Source organism: Carettochelys insculpta, chromosome 6 (assembly GCF_033958435.1).
Source record: "Carettochelys insculpta isolate YL-2023 chromosome 6, ASM3395843v1, whole genome shotgun sequence".
In the NCBI taxonomy this organism is placed as follows: domain Eukaryota; kingdom Metazoa; phylum Chordata; order Testudines; family Carettochelyidae; genus Carettochelys; species Carettochelys insculpta.
In genome coordinates, this window is record NC_134142.1 from 69963006 (window position 1) to 69981432 (window position 18427).

An 18427-nucleotide genomic window follows, 5' to 3' on the forward strand; every position below is an offset into this window, starting at 1 on the left:
AATAAGACAAACAAATCTTTCCTTTGAGAAAGGCATAGTACCTGATGTGCTGGTGCTCAGCTCACTGCTTGTATTCTCCAATGACTGGCTTGAAGTGCCCTCTTTACTGTCTGAGGTGGAAAATAAAAACTGTATGAGGACTGTATCACAGACAGGACAATCAAAGCTCTCTTTTGGGTAAAAGCATTCAATAGGGATAGCACAGATTTTTAGGCAACAGCAAGATACCACTCATGTGACCCTAATATGAGTGGGCCCTGTTTGATACTGCAAAATGTCAGATACTTCGAAGGAAAGCTTAAACCTCCATTCCAAGAAGAGCTCAAGTTCTAGAATGTTGTTTGGGAGCCAGAAAGAATGTCAGATTTTCTTCCTAATCAGTTCAAGTCTTGAGGCAGAAGAATCAAGGGATACTACAACTCTTATCCCAGCTGCTAATACTGCAGATCCTGTGCTCAGTCCTGGCCATAAATAGATTGGAACACAGTACCCTTCACGTTCCACAGAATGATCAGATGGAAATAATTCCTTCTGTACAAGTATAAAGTTTTAAGTAGGTTGCATCGTAAATGCGAGGTGGATTTTGGAATAATGACATCAAACCCATGGGTACTAGACTGGGAAGAGCCAAACTTTATACAGAAGACCAACTGTATCTATCTAGGACACTGACTAAAGAGCTAGAGGAGAGAGTCTTAGTACTGCATTTCCAGTCCTGCAACCACCCATCCCAAGGCACCCGCAATGACTATCCAGGTCACATGACAATGCACTTGCAACACATCCTCCATGGCAATTTCTTAACTCACCCATCCTCCATCTCTGAGTCTGACGGTGCTTCCTCAAGCTGGAACATCTGGGTAAGGAGTAGTGTCTCTTGGAGGCTGCAAGCTGATGTTCTGAAAGAGCAGCAGTCTTAGTGATTTCTTCAGGAGTCATGATTATACACATACAAATGCACCATCAGGCAACTGGTCTTGCCATTAAAAACGGCCAAACACATAACAAGAAACTAGGGGCCTAATACAAACAGTGGCGGACACACACTAGTGTGGTCAAGGGAAGGGCCTAGTGAGAAGTCCAATCTCATCTGTTCATAGATGCCAAGGAAGGTTTTGGGATTCTACCCACCCTGCTACTAGGCTCTGCTCAAAGTAGCTGGTATTTAATACACCCTCAGTAGTCAGGTTCATCGGAAAAAAAGGTCACAACACTTCCGCTCCGTGAATGTCCTACTAAGGCTGGGCCCACACAGGCTTCAGAAGATATTAGCACTATACCTCAAGACTGACCTGTACTACACTGTTTTCACAGCCCTGGACCTCTTTACTACAGAAGCTTGTAGCCATCCCACATCATGTAGTGGCTTTGTGAAGCAGACAAGAGAAGAAATGGGGAGAACAGTCACTTGCAAGCCACAGTTATGACCAGTACATGAGCTCACTATGAGCGCCTCTCCCATGTGTCCTGTAGATCTTTTGGTTCAAAGATCATCAGGCTGAGGCTACTGAGACCAGAATGGATCTTACCTGCATTTCTGTTACTCTTAACTACTCTGTATCTCCACTGAGCTTCAGAGAGGTATTTGGAGAACTGCAGCACTCTGCTCTCAAAGACATCTCGATTCACAGAGAAATTTAAACACTCCATCAACTCCAACTCCTCCTGGGGCACATTACTCGAATCCCAGGGGAGAGAACTCTGAATTTCTTCCAGGTCATTGTGGAGCATCTTGAGGAAGGCATCAAGTGCCAGATCATCCACTAAAAATCCACTGACGCCAGTGGTAAAATGCTTCAGATCTAGATAGCTCAGCCTGGAGGAGTCACATGTCTCACTACCCAAATTTGAGTGAAGCAGAGTTTGGGCCCCCTGGCAGACAGTCCAGGAGACCTGAAGACATCTCTCTGTCTTCCTATCAGGCTCTGCTGGATGCTGTGGACTTTCTGAGGTGGAAGACTCTCGGCTGACACTGGCATCCAAGTTCCCAGCAACACAGTTCTTTTTCACAATATCGTCCTCTTCTGCATAGTCCTCGGGAAGGGGAGTCTCTGTGTAGAGGTCACTATAGGAGACAAAAAGCAGGGAGAAGATGTTCTCCAGAAGCTCAAGATGCAGAGGAGCAGGGACACTCCGTAAGAATTGCTGGCACTTGGCAAGATACTGAAGAAAAATAGCTGGACAATCTGTATGTGTAAACAAAAAAAAAAAACAAAAAAAAAAAAAAGGATCACTTAAAAACACTTTCCATGAATTGTTTCCTCTTTCGCTACCCCCCTTCTGACTCCACAAAAGTACTCAAAGTTACAAGAATGCAAACCAAGACAGCCATTAAAGAACAAGAGGACAATGGACTTTTATAAGAATCTTTGGCATATCAGTTCACAGAATCATAGAACAATAGAGATGGAAGAGACCTAAAAAAGCCATTGAGTCCAGCCCCCTGCTCCAAGCAGGACCAAACCCATCAGATCAGCCCTGCCATGGCTTTGTCGAGGTGAGACAAACACCTGCAGGGATGGAGGCTCCACTACTTCCCTGGGTTGACCATTCCAATGCTTCACCACCCTCCTAGTGGAAAATTTTTCCTAATGTCCAACCTGGACCTTTCCAACCACAACTTGAGACCATTGTTCCATGTTCTGCCATCCCTGATCACTGTGAACAGCCTCTCTCCAGCCTCTTTGCAGCCTCCCTTCAGTAAGCTGAAGGCTGTTATCAAGTACCCCACTCAGTCTTCTCATCTGCAGACTAAACAGTCCCAATTCCCTCAACCTTTCTTCATAAGTCATATGCTCCAGCCCCCTAATTATTTGGTCACCCTCCGCTGGACCCTTTCCAGTGTATCCACATCCTTTCTATAATTGGGGGCCCAGAACTGGACACAGTACTCCAGATGCGGCCTCATCAAAGTCGTATAAAGAGGAATAATCACTTCTCTGAATCTACTGGCAACGCTCCTCTTGATGCAACCTAATATGCCATTAGCTTTCTTGGCTACAACGGCACACTGTTGACTCATGTCCAGCTTCTCATCCACTACAACTCCCAGATCCTCTTCTGCAAAACTACTAGAGCCAGTCGGACCCCAGCCTGTAACAATGCTTGGGATTCTTCCGGCCCAAGTGCAGAACTCTGCACTTGCCCTTATTGAACCTCATCAGATTTCTTGCAGCCCAGTCTTCCAGTTTGTCAAAGTCAGTCCAGACCCTATCCCTACCCTCCAGCGTATCTATCTCTCCCCCCAGCTTAGTGTCATCTGCAAACTTGCTGAGGGTGCAATCCAGTCCCTCATCCAGGTCACTGATAAATATGTTGAACAGAACAGGACCTAGAACCGAAGCTTGGGGCACTTCACTAGAAACCGACCGCCATCCGACATCGAGCCATTGATCGCTACCCTCTGGGCCCAACCTTCTAGCCAGCTTTCTATCCATCTTACCGTCCATTTATCCAATCCACATTCCTTTAACTTGCCGATAAGCATATTGTGGGAGACCGTATCAAAAGCTTTGCTAAAGTCCAGATAAATCACAACCATTGATTTTCCCCTATCCACAGAGCCAGTTATTTCATCATAGAAACTAATCAGATTGGTCAGGCATGACTTGCCCTTCATGAGTCCATGCTGACTATTCCTGATCACTCTCCCCTCCTCCAAGTACCTCAAAGTAACTTCCTTGAGGAACCCCTCCATGCTTTTTCCAGGGACTGATTTAAGACTGACCAGCCTATAGTTGCCTGGTTCATCCTTCTTCCCTTTTTTAAAGATAGGCACTACATTTGCCTTTTTCCAATCATCCGGGATCTCTCCCGATCTCCACGACTTTTCAAAGATAATGGCCAAGGGCTTGTCAACAACATATGCCAACTCCCTCAGAACCCTTGGATGAATTAGGTCTGGGCCCATTGATTTATGTACATTTAGCCTTTTTAGATAGCTCCTAACCTGTTCTTTCCCCACCAAGGGCTGTCCACCTTCATCCCACAATGCATCACTTATCGCATTAGTCCAGGAGCTGTCTTTGTCCGTGAAGACAGAAGCAAAGAAAGCATTAAGTACTTCAGCTTTCCCTACATCATCTGTCACTGGGTTACCTCCCTCATCTAGTAGGGGCCCCACGCCCTCTCTGATCATTTTATTCTTGTTAACATGCCTGTAGAAACTTTTCTTGTTATCCTTCACATTCCTCGCGAGTCGCAATTACAGTTGCGCTTTCGCCTTCCTGATAACTGCCCTACATTCTCGAGCTATACATTTATACCCCTCCCTAGACATCTGTCCCAGTTTCCACTTTTGGAAGCTCCCTTTTTGTGTCTAAGTTTTCCAAGGATTTCCCCATTAAGCCAGTCTGGTCTCCTACCATATTTACTTCTCTTGCTGCGCATTGGGACAGTTTCTTTCCGCACCTTCAATAGGGCTTCCTTAAAATACTGCCAGTTTTCGCGGACTCCTTTTCCCTTCATGGTAGCATCCCAGGGGATTCTGCCCATCAGGTTCCTGAAGGAGTCAAAGTCTGCTTTTCTGAAGTCCAAGGTGTGTAATTTGTTGCTCTCTTTCCTTCCTTTGGTCAGAATCCTGAAGTCTACCATCCCATGATCACTGCTTCCCAGGTTGTCCCCCACCTCTACCTTCCCTATTAGTTCCTCTCTGTTCGTAAGCAGCAGGTCAAGCTGCGCACAACCTCTGGTCAGGTCCTTCAGCACTTGTACCAAGAAGTGATCCCCAACATTCTCCAGAAATTTCCTGGACTGCTTGTGTACCGCCATACTGGTCTCCCAAAAGATGTCAGGGTAATTGAAGTCCCCCATGATAATGAGAGCCCACGATCCAGAAACTTCTCTCAGTTGCCCAAGAAAAGCCTCATCTACCTCATCATCCTGATTTGGCGGCCTGTAGTAGACACCAACCACCACATCTCCAGTGTTGCCTACACCACTAAGCTTGACCCATACATTCTCAACAGGCTTTCCTCCCTCTATGTACTGGAGTTCCAAGCAGTCATAGTGCTCTCTTACATACAGTGCAACTCCTTCTCCTTTTCTCCCTTCCCTGTTCTTCCTGAACAGTTTATACCCTTTCATGGCAGCACTCCAGTCATGCGAGTCATCCCACCAAGTCTCTGTTACTCCAATCAAGTCATAGTTCTTGGACTGAGCCAGGGCTTCTAATTCTTCCTGTTTGTTACCCAGGCTTCTGGCATTGGTGTACAAACACCTTAGATAACCAGTCAATCTCTCCACCCTCACTATTCAACCCAAGGGTCCACTTTTGTTATACATTCCTCTTTGCATTTCTTCCCAGCCATCTACCTCAATATCCTGCCTCCAGCTGTGACCAACACTTACAGTTAATAAAACTCCTTCCTGGCCCCGCTACCAGCAATAACCATCTTATGCTCTGAGGCCCAAACTCAGATTTTCTCCATTTTAGTGTATTTCCATAGCATGTGGTAACTAAGAAAGACCACGTAACCAAGACATTAGCTACGTAAATATCAAGATCTTTTAAAAAAAATCCCAGGTACAAGAGCCCATTAATATGAGTATCTTCCACTTACAGAATGTTTTATAGACAGCAGTTTTTAGAGTGCTCAACAAAAGGTGGATATCTTACATCTTCTAGTAACAGATGCAGAAAGTAACAATTGCCTAACTCACATAGATATTATGAGACTTATTTGCTCGTTAGCTCATTGAGCTCTATCGGATTCACGGATTATAGAATTCACACTGCACCATTAAAATAAATTACTATCTACAGAATCTAGCAACAAGATATGTACAAGCGACTTAACCTAGGCAAGGGGGCCGATCTCCTGCTGGTTCTTTAAGAGGAGTGGAGTCCTCAGGGAGGTCACTTAGAAGGCTGTGCATGCAGTCCTTGCACTTCATATGACGGTGTGAATTCACACACAGTGCATAGATTGCGTATTTCATGGCGCAAAATGCCCGGAAGAGCACCAGGTTGCGTTTCTGGCTCAGGAGGCTGGGAACTGGCATTGCTGTAAAGTGAAACATGGGAGGGTTAGTTTTCATACATTTTGAGGGATAGTGACTAATTATAGTTTCTAACAGGTCTTCAAATCCCCCTCCATCCAACACTCCTTCTAATTTTTAATACCCAAGTACAGAAAAAATTTTGCTTTGTGCATTGAGGCACGTGCAGATTGCACCACTAGTAGAAACACATGATGTTGGCAGTATCAGAGAGGCCATGGCAGATTTGCTTACAGGGAACATTACCACCATCTCTAGTTTGTTTTAGAAAAGGAAAGTAGGGATTTTTCTGCCCTCCCTGTACAGATGTTTATAAAGAGGGCAAATGTTCGGGAAGAAAAAAAACCTATCAATTTATACTTTGGAAGACCATGAAACAACGACACAAAAGTTAATACAAATAATAAGAGGATAAAGTACTTTCGCCTCACATCTCTATTGGGTACAGTCTTCTTTACAGGGTACTCGTGACTACAGTAGGATAAAATTATTTTAACAGAAGTAAGATTTTCAAATTGGCAGTTACCCTTGAATTTTTCTACTTCAAGTTGCAGATACGCTTCCAGAGAATTAAATACCTTATATCAGACTTACATACTAAACTGATCCTCAGCCGATTCTACCTGTCACACAGGTTCCTTGTCTTGGTGTATTAAGACTCCCCTACCTGATTTATGCTCTGTTTCACCCTGGCTATTGCTAACTTCTCCACATATTGAATTGGTCTCTTCCTCTTCAATTCTGTTTCTAAACCTGGGCTTTTTACCTCTTGCTTCCATTACTGCAATCTCTTCCAATCTGTTCTTTCCAGGTTCCACATCACAGCCCTCAATATCCTCCAACATACAGCTATCAAAATAATCTTCCCTGTGTACCACGTCAGGTATGTTATCTGCTTTTTATACATATCACACATCTCCAAACCCTGGCACAGCTTGGTTCCCATTTTATCTTCTGCCATTTCCCTGCACTCTGATAATTCAGGTAATCTTGATGCTCTTAGTTTCCTTCTCCCATGAGTTGCGCTCCTTTTCCTTCTTGCCATTTCCTATACACCTGATTATCAACTTTCACCCCATACACCCCACAAATCACTCTCCTCCAGTCACTTCTCACACAGGTGGCCTTCCACAGCTGCCTTCCAACCTTCATCTAGGACATAACTTAAAGAACGGAGAACAAGATCCAGTCCTGGCAACAGTGGGAATTTTAAGCAAAACTATTCTAGTGCAGACGACAATGCCGAAAGGTGATCGTTGCTGAAGGCAGATACAGCACAAAAGCATTGGACATTTACGATGCCAGGCCAAATCTTGGTTTAGCCAGATTGAATGCTAGCATGTTATAGCATGTCCTAGAATATGGTAGATTTTCCTTGTGCAGACTGGCCGTTACCATTTCGGCCAGTAGAGTATTATACTTGGCTCCAACCAAACTGGCTGATCAAACTGCTACAGCCTCGTTTGGGCAGTACCCCACTTAAACAACAGTTAAGCATGGTTCATAAGCATGAAGAAAGCTGACCAATCGAAGATCTGAAGGAAGTAAGGGCATGATACCATTTTGGTTTCTTTACAACAGATACCAATAGCTTGAAAGGTCTACCACGCCAATTCCCCTCCCAAGCTTGTTTTGGGGGCTGGAAAGTATCACATGCCAAAAATATGGCCCCTTGTTATTATATTAAAACACCACACTCAAATACAATGTACAAGTCACCCCTAGCTCACCAGGGAACAAAATGTGCAGGCAGTAGCATGTTATGGCATTTCTGCTTTCAGCACAACTTATGCTCCCTATGTAGATAAATATAGAGGTCTCTAATTACTGCTGTACAATAATGCAGGAGTTATCTCCCCAACACTACCATTTAAAACAGTATTACTGCAATATTTAGGACCACTGTAAAACATAATAGTACTTTTTTGAGAAGGACTGGGCCAGCCCGTCTGCCCGCAGCATGGGTATCCAAAAATTGTTCAAATGAATACATTGGAGTCACATAATTTTATCATTCTTTCCAAACACTGGAAGCTGAAGTTATTGAACTATGTTAATCAGAGTGCTCAAGCATTATTTCCATGAAAATCATGAGTCCAGATTTTCTGAGGCTCATGACGTAAAATGAAGTTTTATGCCAAATAATTCTGCGGTATAAGCACAACCTAAGATCCATCACTGCAGCTCCACCAGTGGTAGCAATGGTGGAGTGTAGCCAGTACTCAGGTATTTTTACTATTCTGAACTTTAAGGGCATATCTACATTGCATCTAAATACCTGCTGTTGGCCTGTGTCTGCTATCTTGGGCTCATGGGTCTCTGGCTACAGGACTGTTTAGTTGTGATGTAGACATTTGAGCTTGGGCTGGAGCCAGGACTCTAGGGCTACGTCTACACGTGAACGCTACATCGAAATAGCTTATTTCGATGCAGTGACATCGAAATAGGCTATTTCGATGAATAACGTCTACATGTCCTCCAGGGCTGGCAACGTCGACGTTCAACATTGACGTTGCGCAGCACCACATCGAAATAGGCGCTGCGAGGGAACGTCTACACGCCAAAGTAGCACACATTGAAATAAGGGTGCCAGGCACAGCTGCAGACAGGGTCACAGGGCGGACTCAACAGCAAGCCGCTCCCTTAAAGGGCCCCTCCCAGACACAGTTGCACTATACAACACAAGATCCACAGAGCCGACAACTGGTTGCAGACCCTGTGCATGCAGCATGGATCCCCAGCTGCAGCAGCAGCAGCCAGAAGCCCTGGGCTAAGGGCTGCTGCACACGGTGACCATAGAGCCCCGCAGGGGCTGGAGAGAGCGCGTCTCTCAACCCCTCAGCTGATGGCCGCCATGGAGGACCCCGCAATTTCGATGTTGCGGGACACGCAACGACTACACGGTCCCTACTTCGACGTTGAACGTCGAAGTAGGGCGCTATTCCTATCCCCTCATGGGGTTAGCGGCTTCGACGTCTCGCCGCTTAACGTCGATGTTAACATCGAAATAGCGCCCAACACGTGTAGCCATGATGGGCGCTATTTCGAAGTTAGTGCTGCTACTTCAAAGTAGCGTGCACGTGTAGACACGGCTTAGGATCCCACAATGACAGAGAGTCCCAGAATGTGGGCTCCAGCCTGAGCCTGAATGTTAATACCACAATTGGACAACCTCGCCATAGGCAAGTCCCATAAGTCAAGAGGCACAGGCCAGTTGTGGGTATTTAATTGCAATGCTGACATACCCCTCACCAACTCAGTACAGTTAGTCATTGCACTGATAAAAATATCAGTCTCCTGTCTGCAGGGATACATCCTCTCTTGCTAAGACCATGGTAGGAGATTTTCAGAAATGTACAAAGGCAGATACAACCACACAGATTAGAATGGGGTTTGATTAATGTGGTTTCCCAGAAAAAGTCTTTATCCAGACTATTCAAACATAATTTATTACCTCACTGTCTCTCCAAACACCATTACAGCTGAAATATGTTTTTTTTCACTGAAACTTTCCACTACTGTAGCTCTGTAGGCGATAACTGCTGGAGTGATAGTTTAGGAAAAGCCACTGATGGTGTTTTAGCCAGTGGTCCTATTACTCCTACACCAATCTGTGCATTTGATAGCACTTTGTGTCTGGTCAGTTTAATTGTTTTGCTCATGAGCAATTACACTGTGTCATATACTAAAAGAGATATCACTCTGAAAGACAGACCTGAGAGGGAAGCTCAGAAGCATGCTCTTCCCACACCCCTGCAGAAGACTGTTAACCAGTAACAGCAAAAGCATAAGTTGAGGAAGTAGCAGATAGGCATGTGCACAGGAAGAAAAGGAGGTGGGTGGAAGCCATTTGCTCAATGTGTGCTGCTATTTTGGTGCCTACCCAAATGACTGTTCTAATCACAATCAATGGAGTAGAAAACTTAAATTTTTTTTAGGTTTCCCTTACACCCACTCTTCCAATTTCAGGACATGCTGATATTTAAAGCTACTCTATGAGGAAGTGGAGGTGTAAAAGAACTCACAGGGACAATGCAAGCCTGAGTGATTTTCATTAACTACTTTTGTAAATTAAAGTGATCTCAGAGAAGTGAAACCAGAGGCAGAACTACCCCTCCATGCAGCTGCATGACTCAGGCAGATATAAATGGATTGAGTCTTCTCACCCCAGAGATGAGAGGTCTTATCAGCAGGCCTTTAAAAGGTAGAGTCCAGTGTTATAAAACAGAGATTCTAACAAACCTCTATCTGCAGAGAGGAGTAATGAGCAAAATTAATGTACTGACAGAGCAGCAAAATAAATCTCAAGAACAGACCTTGTGAAAAATAAAGTTGCTGAGTTTGATAATCTAGCTATATATTTTAGAGATGTTTGTCTGTGAGCGTCTGTCTTCAAGTCCGTTTGTTCAAGAACTCCTCTTAAACGGTAAGAGCTAGGACCACTAAATTTGCGGTGCAACTTCCTCTTATTCCAACTTAAAGCAAGATCAGGGCTTGGTTGTGCCAGGAAAAGGGAATGTGCTTGGAATTAGACTGTTTTCCATAACATGGAAAGGTGGGAGCTGATCAGAGGACAGCTATACTGCAGAGTCACCACTGAGAACAGCCACACCAGGAAGGGGGTGGCCAGCTGGGGACGGGTCTCACCATCTTTCCGGCTACCAGCCCAGTTAAGTTTTCATTCTAATCCTATCCCATAACCAGCTTCAGCCCAACCTCTCTCTCCCCTCTGTCTCAAACATTCGTATGAACAAGCACCATTCATTATGGGCACTAATTGATCCACAACTCCCTGTCATAAGCACTCACACAAAAGGTGAGGCTTTGAATGTTTTTAATATTAAAAAATAGGAAGCCACCTCTGGAGAATTTTTGATAGGAGAGAAAGAACTGGCTTCCTTTTAGAAAGAAAAGAAATTAGAAAGTTTCAGTGTTTCTGCAAGTTCTATAATTGAAAATTGGTGGTCCTTTAAAACAATTCAACTTCTGATTACACAAACACAGAGAGAGGAGGAAAGAAACAAAAAACAAGACATCTTACAAGAGTTACCATGCATCAACCTGAACCCGTCTAAAAGCAACCATTGACCTAAACATTATCTCCACTTAATGAAGATACAGGCACAATAGGAACTTCTGAAAAATTCTTGAAAATTTCTTTAATAAACACTACATAGTAATTTAAGGAATTTCAAGGACCAGATTCATTTTACTAAAAATAGGCACTCTGTTGGGTAGCATAGAGTCAAATGTTACGGTTAAATTTAAGATGTTTTTACAAATGTTAGCAAATTTATGGTGTTTTAATGAGTAATGATTTTTATAAACATAATTTAATCTTTCCTTCCATTTGGGAACTGAAACCCAAGCACCATGTGCACGTGTCCTATAGAGAAAGCAATCAGTCTAGTGCAGGAGCGGGCAATAATTCTTGATGCGGGGGAGGAGGCACTCCAAGATTTTGATAAGTGGTCAAAGGCCGCACATTTCTATGGGGGATGTTGGGTGCACAAGGGAACTAAGGATAGGGGACGGGGGTGCAGCAGAGAGTGTGGGGTGGGGGTCTAAGATGGAGTTTTGGCGAAGGAGGGGTTTGTGACCTGGCCTGGGGATTGGGTCCAGATCTGGGATATGATACGGGTTGAGGAGAGGATTCTGGCCTATGAGCAGGATGTAGCAGTGGTGGAGGGTCTGAGAGGGTGTTGTGCCCTGGGGCAGGGAGGAGGAGGGTACAGAGGGTTTGGGTGAAGATCTGGGGCAGGGAATTGGGGTGCAGCATTTAGGAGAGGGCATGGATGCAGGAAACAATTCTGTCCTGGGGGAAAGGAATAGGAGGGGGTGTAAGGTAAGGGAGGGTGTTGAGGTGCAGTTTCAGAGGCTGGCTCTGGCCAGGAAGCACTTACCTAAGCAGCTCCTGGCCTGCAGCACTCTCAGGCAGATTGTCCTCCCCACTAACAGCCTCAGCCCATTGGCTGTTACATGTGGCTCTCTGAGCTGTGGAGGAGGGGGCTTAGTGCACTGTCCCCAGCCCCAGCAAAATCTCTGAGCAACTATTAACCAAAAAAAAAAAATCAGCCAACAGAAGCTCAGAGATTTTGTTGCAGGGGAGGGGCAGCAGAGAAAGGTTTGGTGGGCTAGATTCAGCTCACAGACTATGTCTTGCATGCCCCTATTCTAGGGTCTATTTCCAAGATGAGAATACAGTAGATCCCCGACTTACGTGGGGTTGCATTCTCACAACCCCTGCTTAAGTCAAATTTCCCATGCAACCTGGGGCAGCCAGGAAACGCATGAGGGCACCAGCCCTGGGCAGTTTCTGGGCTTCAGTGAATGGAGGGGAGGGGAGCCAAGGACCAGGTGGCAGCCTGGCTCCTGGCTCCCCTCCATTAGCAGAGCCTGGAAACTGACCAGAGCAGCTGACCTTGTCAGTTTCTCCACTCCTGTCAGTGGCAGCAGCTGAGAACCTGACTCTTGGCTGCCATCCCTGACAGAAGCAGGGAAACCTCTCCTGTCAGGGCTGCAGCTAAGTTGGCTGCTGCCCCTGAGAGAAGCCAGCAAACTGACCAGCACAGCAGCTCAGTCACGTTAATCTGAGATATGCACAAACTCGAATGCCTGTATCTCAGGGAGGTACTATGCTCAGAAAAAGCAAATGGGATTTTAAAATGAATTCATTTTCATTAAATTATACTAAGAAGAAAATCTTCAAAATATTTTTGAAATATTCAGGTAAAGGACACTATCATATATGTCAAGTATCAGAGGGGTAACCGTGTTAGTCTGGATCTGTAGCAGCAATGAAGGGTCCTGTGGCACCTTACAGACTAACAGAAAAGTTTAGAGCATGAGCTTTCGTGAGTTAACTCACTTCTTCAGATGCATCTGAAGAAGTGAGTTAACTCACGAAAGCTCATGCTCTAAACTTTTCTGTTAGTCTATAAGGTGCCACAGGACCCTTCGTTGCTGTATCATATATGTGTAAAGCTAAATTACCATCTTCAGAGAATGCCTGGAACTGTGTTTCAGAACCTTCTCCTCCTAGGAGACAGCTCTTCTTTAAAAAGTAGATTGTTTAGAATCACTTTCCTACATCCTATAGAGTTGGGTTTAAGTTCTGCTAAGAGATACATTTTTGGCAAAGTGCAAATTTGTAGGCACTGATGCTTCCAGACGGGAGTACTATCAGGATTACATAATTCTTAAAGCTATACTTCTTCAACCACATTCGTACTCATTTACCCTGTGTCTGTTGGCCTCTGGCTGGAACCTTATGAAGAAGCTCAATGACATCGTCTTCATTCAGGGCCAGAAGATTTGTGAGGTGATGAAGAGAGTAGAGTGCAGAGTGGCAGTCTACACTGTACAAGTGTTGCAAAAGAATCTTCTTTGGGATAGTAATACTGCATGAAATAAAAACCAAGACTAATCAATATGGTGACAATGATCTTCCAGTTTTAATACTGGCTCAACTTCTTAATTGAAAAAGAAAAGGTAGACAAGTTTCTCTAGTTTATGGCATGTGGTCACTAAGGCAGCTATTGTATGCTTGACGTTTGTTACGGTAAACTCACGTATATGTAATTTGTGCTGCATGGGGAGCCTTTGTCAAAATACAGCATTAGTAGAAAGCATGCTTCTGGCTGTTGTACCTGCTTTGCTGTATGCACCATTCAAGAATCTCCACTTGAGACCACAGCCCATCACAGAACTCTTTTAATACCAAGTCACTGCACAGATCCTGTCCAAGAGAGTGAGCAAATTAGCATCAGCTAACAAAAAATTAAAAGATCACATTTACACTGGACCCATCTACCTACCAAGAAGCGCATGTGACTATAATTTGGTTCATATGTGTAATGTTTAATGGCTAAAGGAATCTTCTATTAAGATGGGAAAACATCTGCAGTTTTACTTTATTTGCACATTAAAGCTACAAAGTGGAAGATACACAGCTTCATTTTGTTTTGAAGGGGTCATGTTAAGGTTAATCAAGCTAAATTTGACACAGCCATTTCTCCAGTCTGTAAGATCATGCCTATAAACCTTTAACATTTTATTTGAAAAAGAGAATGTAGTGCTTCTGAAAGGTGCTACAGGACTTGCATTTCCAGAGAGGTCACTCTAGTTATATATCCAGACCAGACACTGCATAGGTTAGAAGTGAAAGCTGCCAAAATAAAGTAGACCCTCTAGTCTAAGCTCCTTATTATTTATGCTACTAGGGATTTTATTATGGGCACTCAGGACTAAGTGGATGGCCCCACTCCATTCACATCAATAGTGCCTACAACCTCAGTGGCACATGTGAAGTGGACAAAGTGTCTCAATGCAGTTCTTTGGGCATACAGACTCAAAACTATTGGCATTATTTGGTGTTAAGTTTCTAAAGTCAAAGACTAAATGGGCCCTGGAGAATGGCTCCAGGGAGCTCCATTCAGGTCACAGTAGAGGCACAGTGATGGAGATGTAGTGAAGGCAAACTTGTAACGATGTTGCCTGCACACTCTTTGTTTTAAGGAAAAGTTTGTTTTTTAAAATGAAACTGAAAATCCTAACCTGAGGATTTACCTTTATACCTTACATTTGGAAAGACATTTAAAGTTCAGAATCTCAGTTTATGCAGTTAGAATAAGTCTCATTTTAGAGACAGAGAAAGATAACAAAAAAGATTAAAGAACAACTAGTCACTTCAGATTTGATTAACAGTCCAAGCCATTAATTTACTATGACTGGAATCAAACTGAACTGTCAGTCACAGCATTCTGCCATTGCAATCAGCTCTCCACTCCCTTACTTGCCTGAGTTTTGTGAACAGCAGATAATAAGTTTCTTGCTGATTCCAAGCTGTGACAGTGAGTCCATCCTAGCAATACCAGAAGACGGCTGAGAGGCTTGAATTCTCTCCTCAATAGGCTACTCAGCCCTGAGAAATCTTCCCTTTTTAATAGTGTTAAAGCAGTCACCTAGAAAAAAAGAAAGCATTTGTTATTCTAAAACATACACAGTCCCATTGGGGGTGGGTGAGGGCTGTCACAAAAGCAATTTCAGAAAGTGGTTTAACTTCCTCAAACCCAGATTTTACAGGCCATTAAGTTTCTCTTTATTCAGGCTACAAATAAAAGGCGTCACTGTAAGCAAAAGCCAGAGACTCACTCCACCCCACCCTCCTTGGCTTCTCTCTAATTCTGCACATTTTCCAAATAAGTTTTATGCAGAAACTAGAAACTGTTGAGCTATAGATGGAGTTTTTGAGTCAGTAATAGAATAAATCTTGGCTCCTCTAGCTGGATTCTCATGCTCTTAAAACATGACTTTATTTGTGTGCTTTTATTTCCTATCGTACCTTTTACCCAACATTCTCAAAGCACTTCACAAATATGCACTTAACGCTGTAAGACTTTCCAATTTTCCCTAGGAAATACTTGAATCACACAGAAGTTAAGTGGCTGCCAAGGTTACTCAGCAAATCAATGGGAATCCCTGGCAGAAGTGGGAGCAGAATACAGGAGTCCTAACTCCTACAACCTCTGTTCCAATTAGAGACCTTCATGCTGGTATCTTATATCACTGAGATGCAATCATGGTGGTAATTGATCCCCCTCTGGGTTTCCCCCTTGCTAACTCCTTTACTGACATACCAGAATCTGCTCCAGAAAGTGCTTGCTGCTGCTCAGGCAGTAGAAATAGGCAGTCTTCCAAGAATAAATCTCTTCAGGCTCTGAAAACAAAGCCAGCATTACCCGCTCTGCATCCAACTGCTCAGATGAACCTGAGGCACACACAAATGGTTTTCAAACACCGACAGCTACTTCTAAAGAATGCAAACTCTGGGCAAGGTATTCAGCAGCACAACAGTTAGGGAGTTGCTAAGTAAAATCCACATTCATATTCTGGAATTACAAAAAATCTCTATGTGGCCGAAATCCCACCCATTCCTTCCCCGACCTGTCTTGCCTGCAAAACCTCAATGCTCCAACCTTTAATGAGAAAGCAAAGCAAACCTTTTCCTGTCAACTTTGGCCCTAGCAGTTTCTCTCTTGTCACCTCTGTGTAGACGTTGCTGTACAAACTGAGCAAGGCATGGCTCTCCTTCCTCAATAGGCAGCTCAGTAACCTCTCTTCCTTCAGTGGGCTTCCTTCTGCGCAGCAAGCATCCAACAGCTCCCTACACAAGCGTTGGAGCTCCCCAGTCTGAGGCTCCACTTCAAAATGCAACATGCTTAGTGCCCTGTAAATTGCATCTACTGTCTCACTCTGATCCAATTCTCCCAAGGCTCCAGGATTCTGCTGAAGCCTCTGCAGAGATTCTAAGGAGTCACGGAGAAAGTCAATGTAAAAATTGTGTACGGAGCAACTGTTCTGAAATGCAGAGCTGGGTGTGCCATCTTCTCCTTGAAGGAACTCCAGCAGGGCCTGTGCCTGCCGGGGAGCCTGTAACAAAAGCTTCCGAAGAGCAGAGGTCACTTCCATGCTGAATCTGTAAGTGTGGCTCTCTCTTTTCTTCCTGTCTGATGCATGCCTGCTCTGGACACGTTGAAATGCTTCAAACAGTTCCTAAGAGGAAACAAACATATATTTGAGGTTTGAACATCACTTGGTTTTGGGATGTAAAATCCCATTTCACTGGTTAACCGGTTAAATCTAACATTTAACTGGTAAACTAATTAAATGAGGGAAGAGGGATGCAGCTGGAGAGGCTGCTCCAGCCCAAGTGGTTGTGCTACGGGGGCAAGGAGGAAAGATGTTCCAGCTTGGTCAGGCAGACCTGTCCATGGCAGGGGGCCACTCCAACCCAGTCAGGGTGGAGGGCCTCTCCAGATGCCCTTCCCCACCCGTAGGGTTGCCACAGCGCACCCAGGTTAGGACTCTGCAGACAGGGGCTACTCTGGAGACATAGACGTGCCATCCACCCACAGCAGCCTCACAGGGCAACTCTCTGCTCCAGCCCCTACATGTCTTTCACACCCACACAATTTTTTATTGATTGATAGATTAGATACACAAACTTAAAAATTCAACAGACATCTACTCAGAATCACTAATTTACCTTGGCAACCAACTCTGCAACCAGAAACCAGAATTACAGGCTCTCGTTTTCAATCCAAATATAATGCACTTTTTGCTAACACATGCAATCCATATTCATGACTGCCAAGAAGCTCATATGCTGTCACGCTAGCTCATCTCATCCAGTGGCTCATCTATAACAGTGGCCAAATCTGGATACTTAACCTATACAACTCCCATGGTGCTCCTAATTACACTATGGCGCAACTGAAGAAGTGTTGTATTGCTCCTCTCCTGGTGGTCAGTTCATGGCATGAGGATACACAGACCTTGAGATTTTCACCTCATCTAGAAACACTGCAGACCCTAGTAACTATTAGAAACTAATAGTTTCTTTTTAAAATCTTACAAAAATACACCTTCAGACAAAAATTCATGTTTGAAAAGTAAATCCCCATCCAAAGATTTGGTGTATTAAAAACATGAGTTTTTAAAGCCTACTTTACTTCCAACCTCACCAGTAGTGGAAATTAATTAAATAAACCGGCACTGGATTTTCTTTTAAATTATCTAAACCATTCAAATGTATGAAAAGGTATTTTATGAACCTAAGTTTTATGAAAGTGTCCTATTGTTTTTGTTACTTTGGCAGCCAGATCAAGGCTTTCCTTCCTTCATCTCTCAAAGTGTCCATAGTTTCCTTCTCTGCCCCAACTTCCACAATTTCAAAAGCAAAAGAATTATTAAAGTGCTGCAAATAAAAAAGCAGAAATACAGACCAGACAATAACATTCAGCAGCTAGTTGCAGCTGATTAATATAAATAAGGAAGTAGCATTGTTTAAGCTACTGAAAGAGATAATGCAATGAATCAGAGCACAGTCTGATTACTGGAAGAAACCTCCTGTCTGAGGTCTATAACACTTCAGAGTAAGATAAAAACAGAAGTAATTGAAACCTACAGTGTGTGGGAGATTCAAAACAAGGCTAGATAAAGCACTGGAGAATTACTACAGACAGCAATGGTGTCCTGATCTTAAAGGGAGGTACTTTTGTACTTCATACAAAATTATCTCCCAAGACAAGACTCCTGTATCCACTGAAGCCTATGGTCAGTCTTGCTAGTAAAGTTACTTTTACTCCAGTCTGGTCTGCCTTATCAGGTCTTTCAGGTTAGGGTCATTAGAGCTAATCAAGGAATGGATTTTGTGACCTGAAGTAGGGGGAAAGTACCCTTCCTGCTCCGCAAATGCCTTTGAGATAAGTTTGCAATCATTTATTGTTACTGTATTTAAAGGGCTTTCAGAAACCTAATCTCTTTACACCTCCTTGCCACACATAAAATGCGAACTGAGATGGTGAGAGCAAAAGACAATAGTTTGAAATCAAGCTGAAATCATCAGCCAGACATTACAATAGGC

General features: G+C 43.8%; 1 protein-coding gene across 6 annotated transcripts in view; it reads right to left on the minus strand.

Moving 5' to 3' along the window:
• Positions 1-18427, minus strand: part of ZFYVE26 (zinc finger FYVE-type containing 26) — a 78815-nt gene that overhangs the window by 51373 nt on the left and 9015 nt on the right. For all 6 annotated transcript variants that reach the window (XM_074997222.1, XM_074997221.1, XM_074997218.1 and 3 more), the window contains 9 exons: positions 16002-16554; positions 15639-15769; positions 14799-14963; positions 13650-13738; positions 13240-13400; positions 5799-6005; positions 1530-2186; positions 810-899; positions 42-110 (listed from right to left, as the gene is read on the minus strand). In XM_074997222.1, coding sequence (XP_074853323.1) covers positions 42-110; positions 810-899; positions 1530-2186; positions 5799-6005; positions 13240-13400; positions 13650-13738; positions 14799-14963; positions 15639-15769; positions 16002-16554 — 2122 coding nt within the window. The remainder of the gene's footprint in view (positions 1-41; positions 111-809; positions 900-1529; positions 2187-5798; positions 6006-13239; positions 13401-13649; positions 13739-14798; positions 14964-15638; positions 15770-16001; positions 16555-18427) is intronic.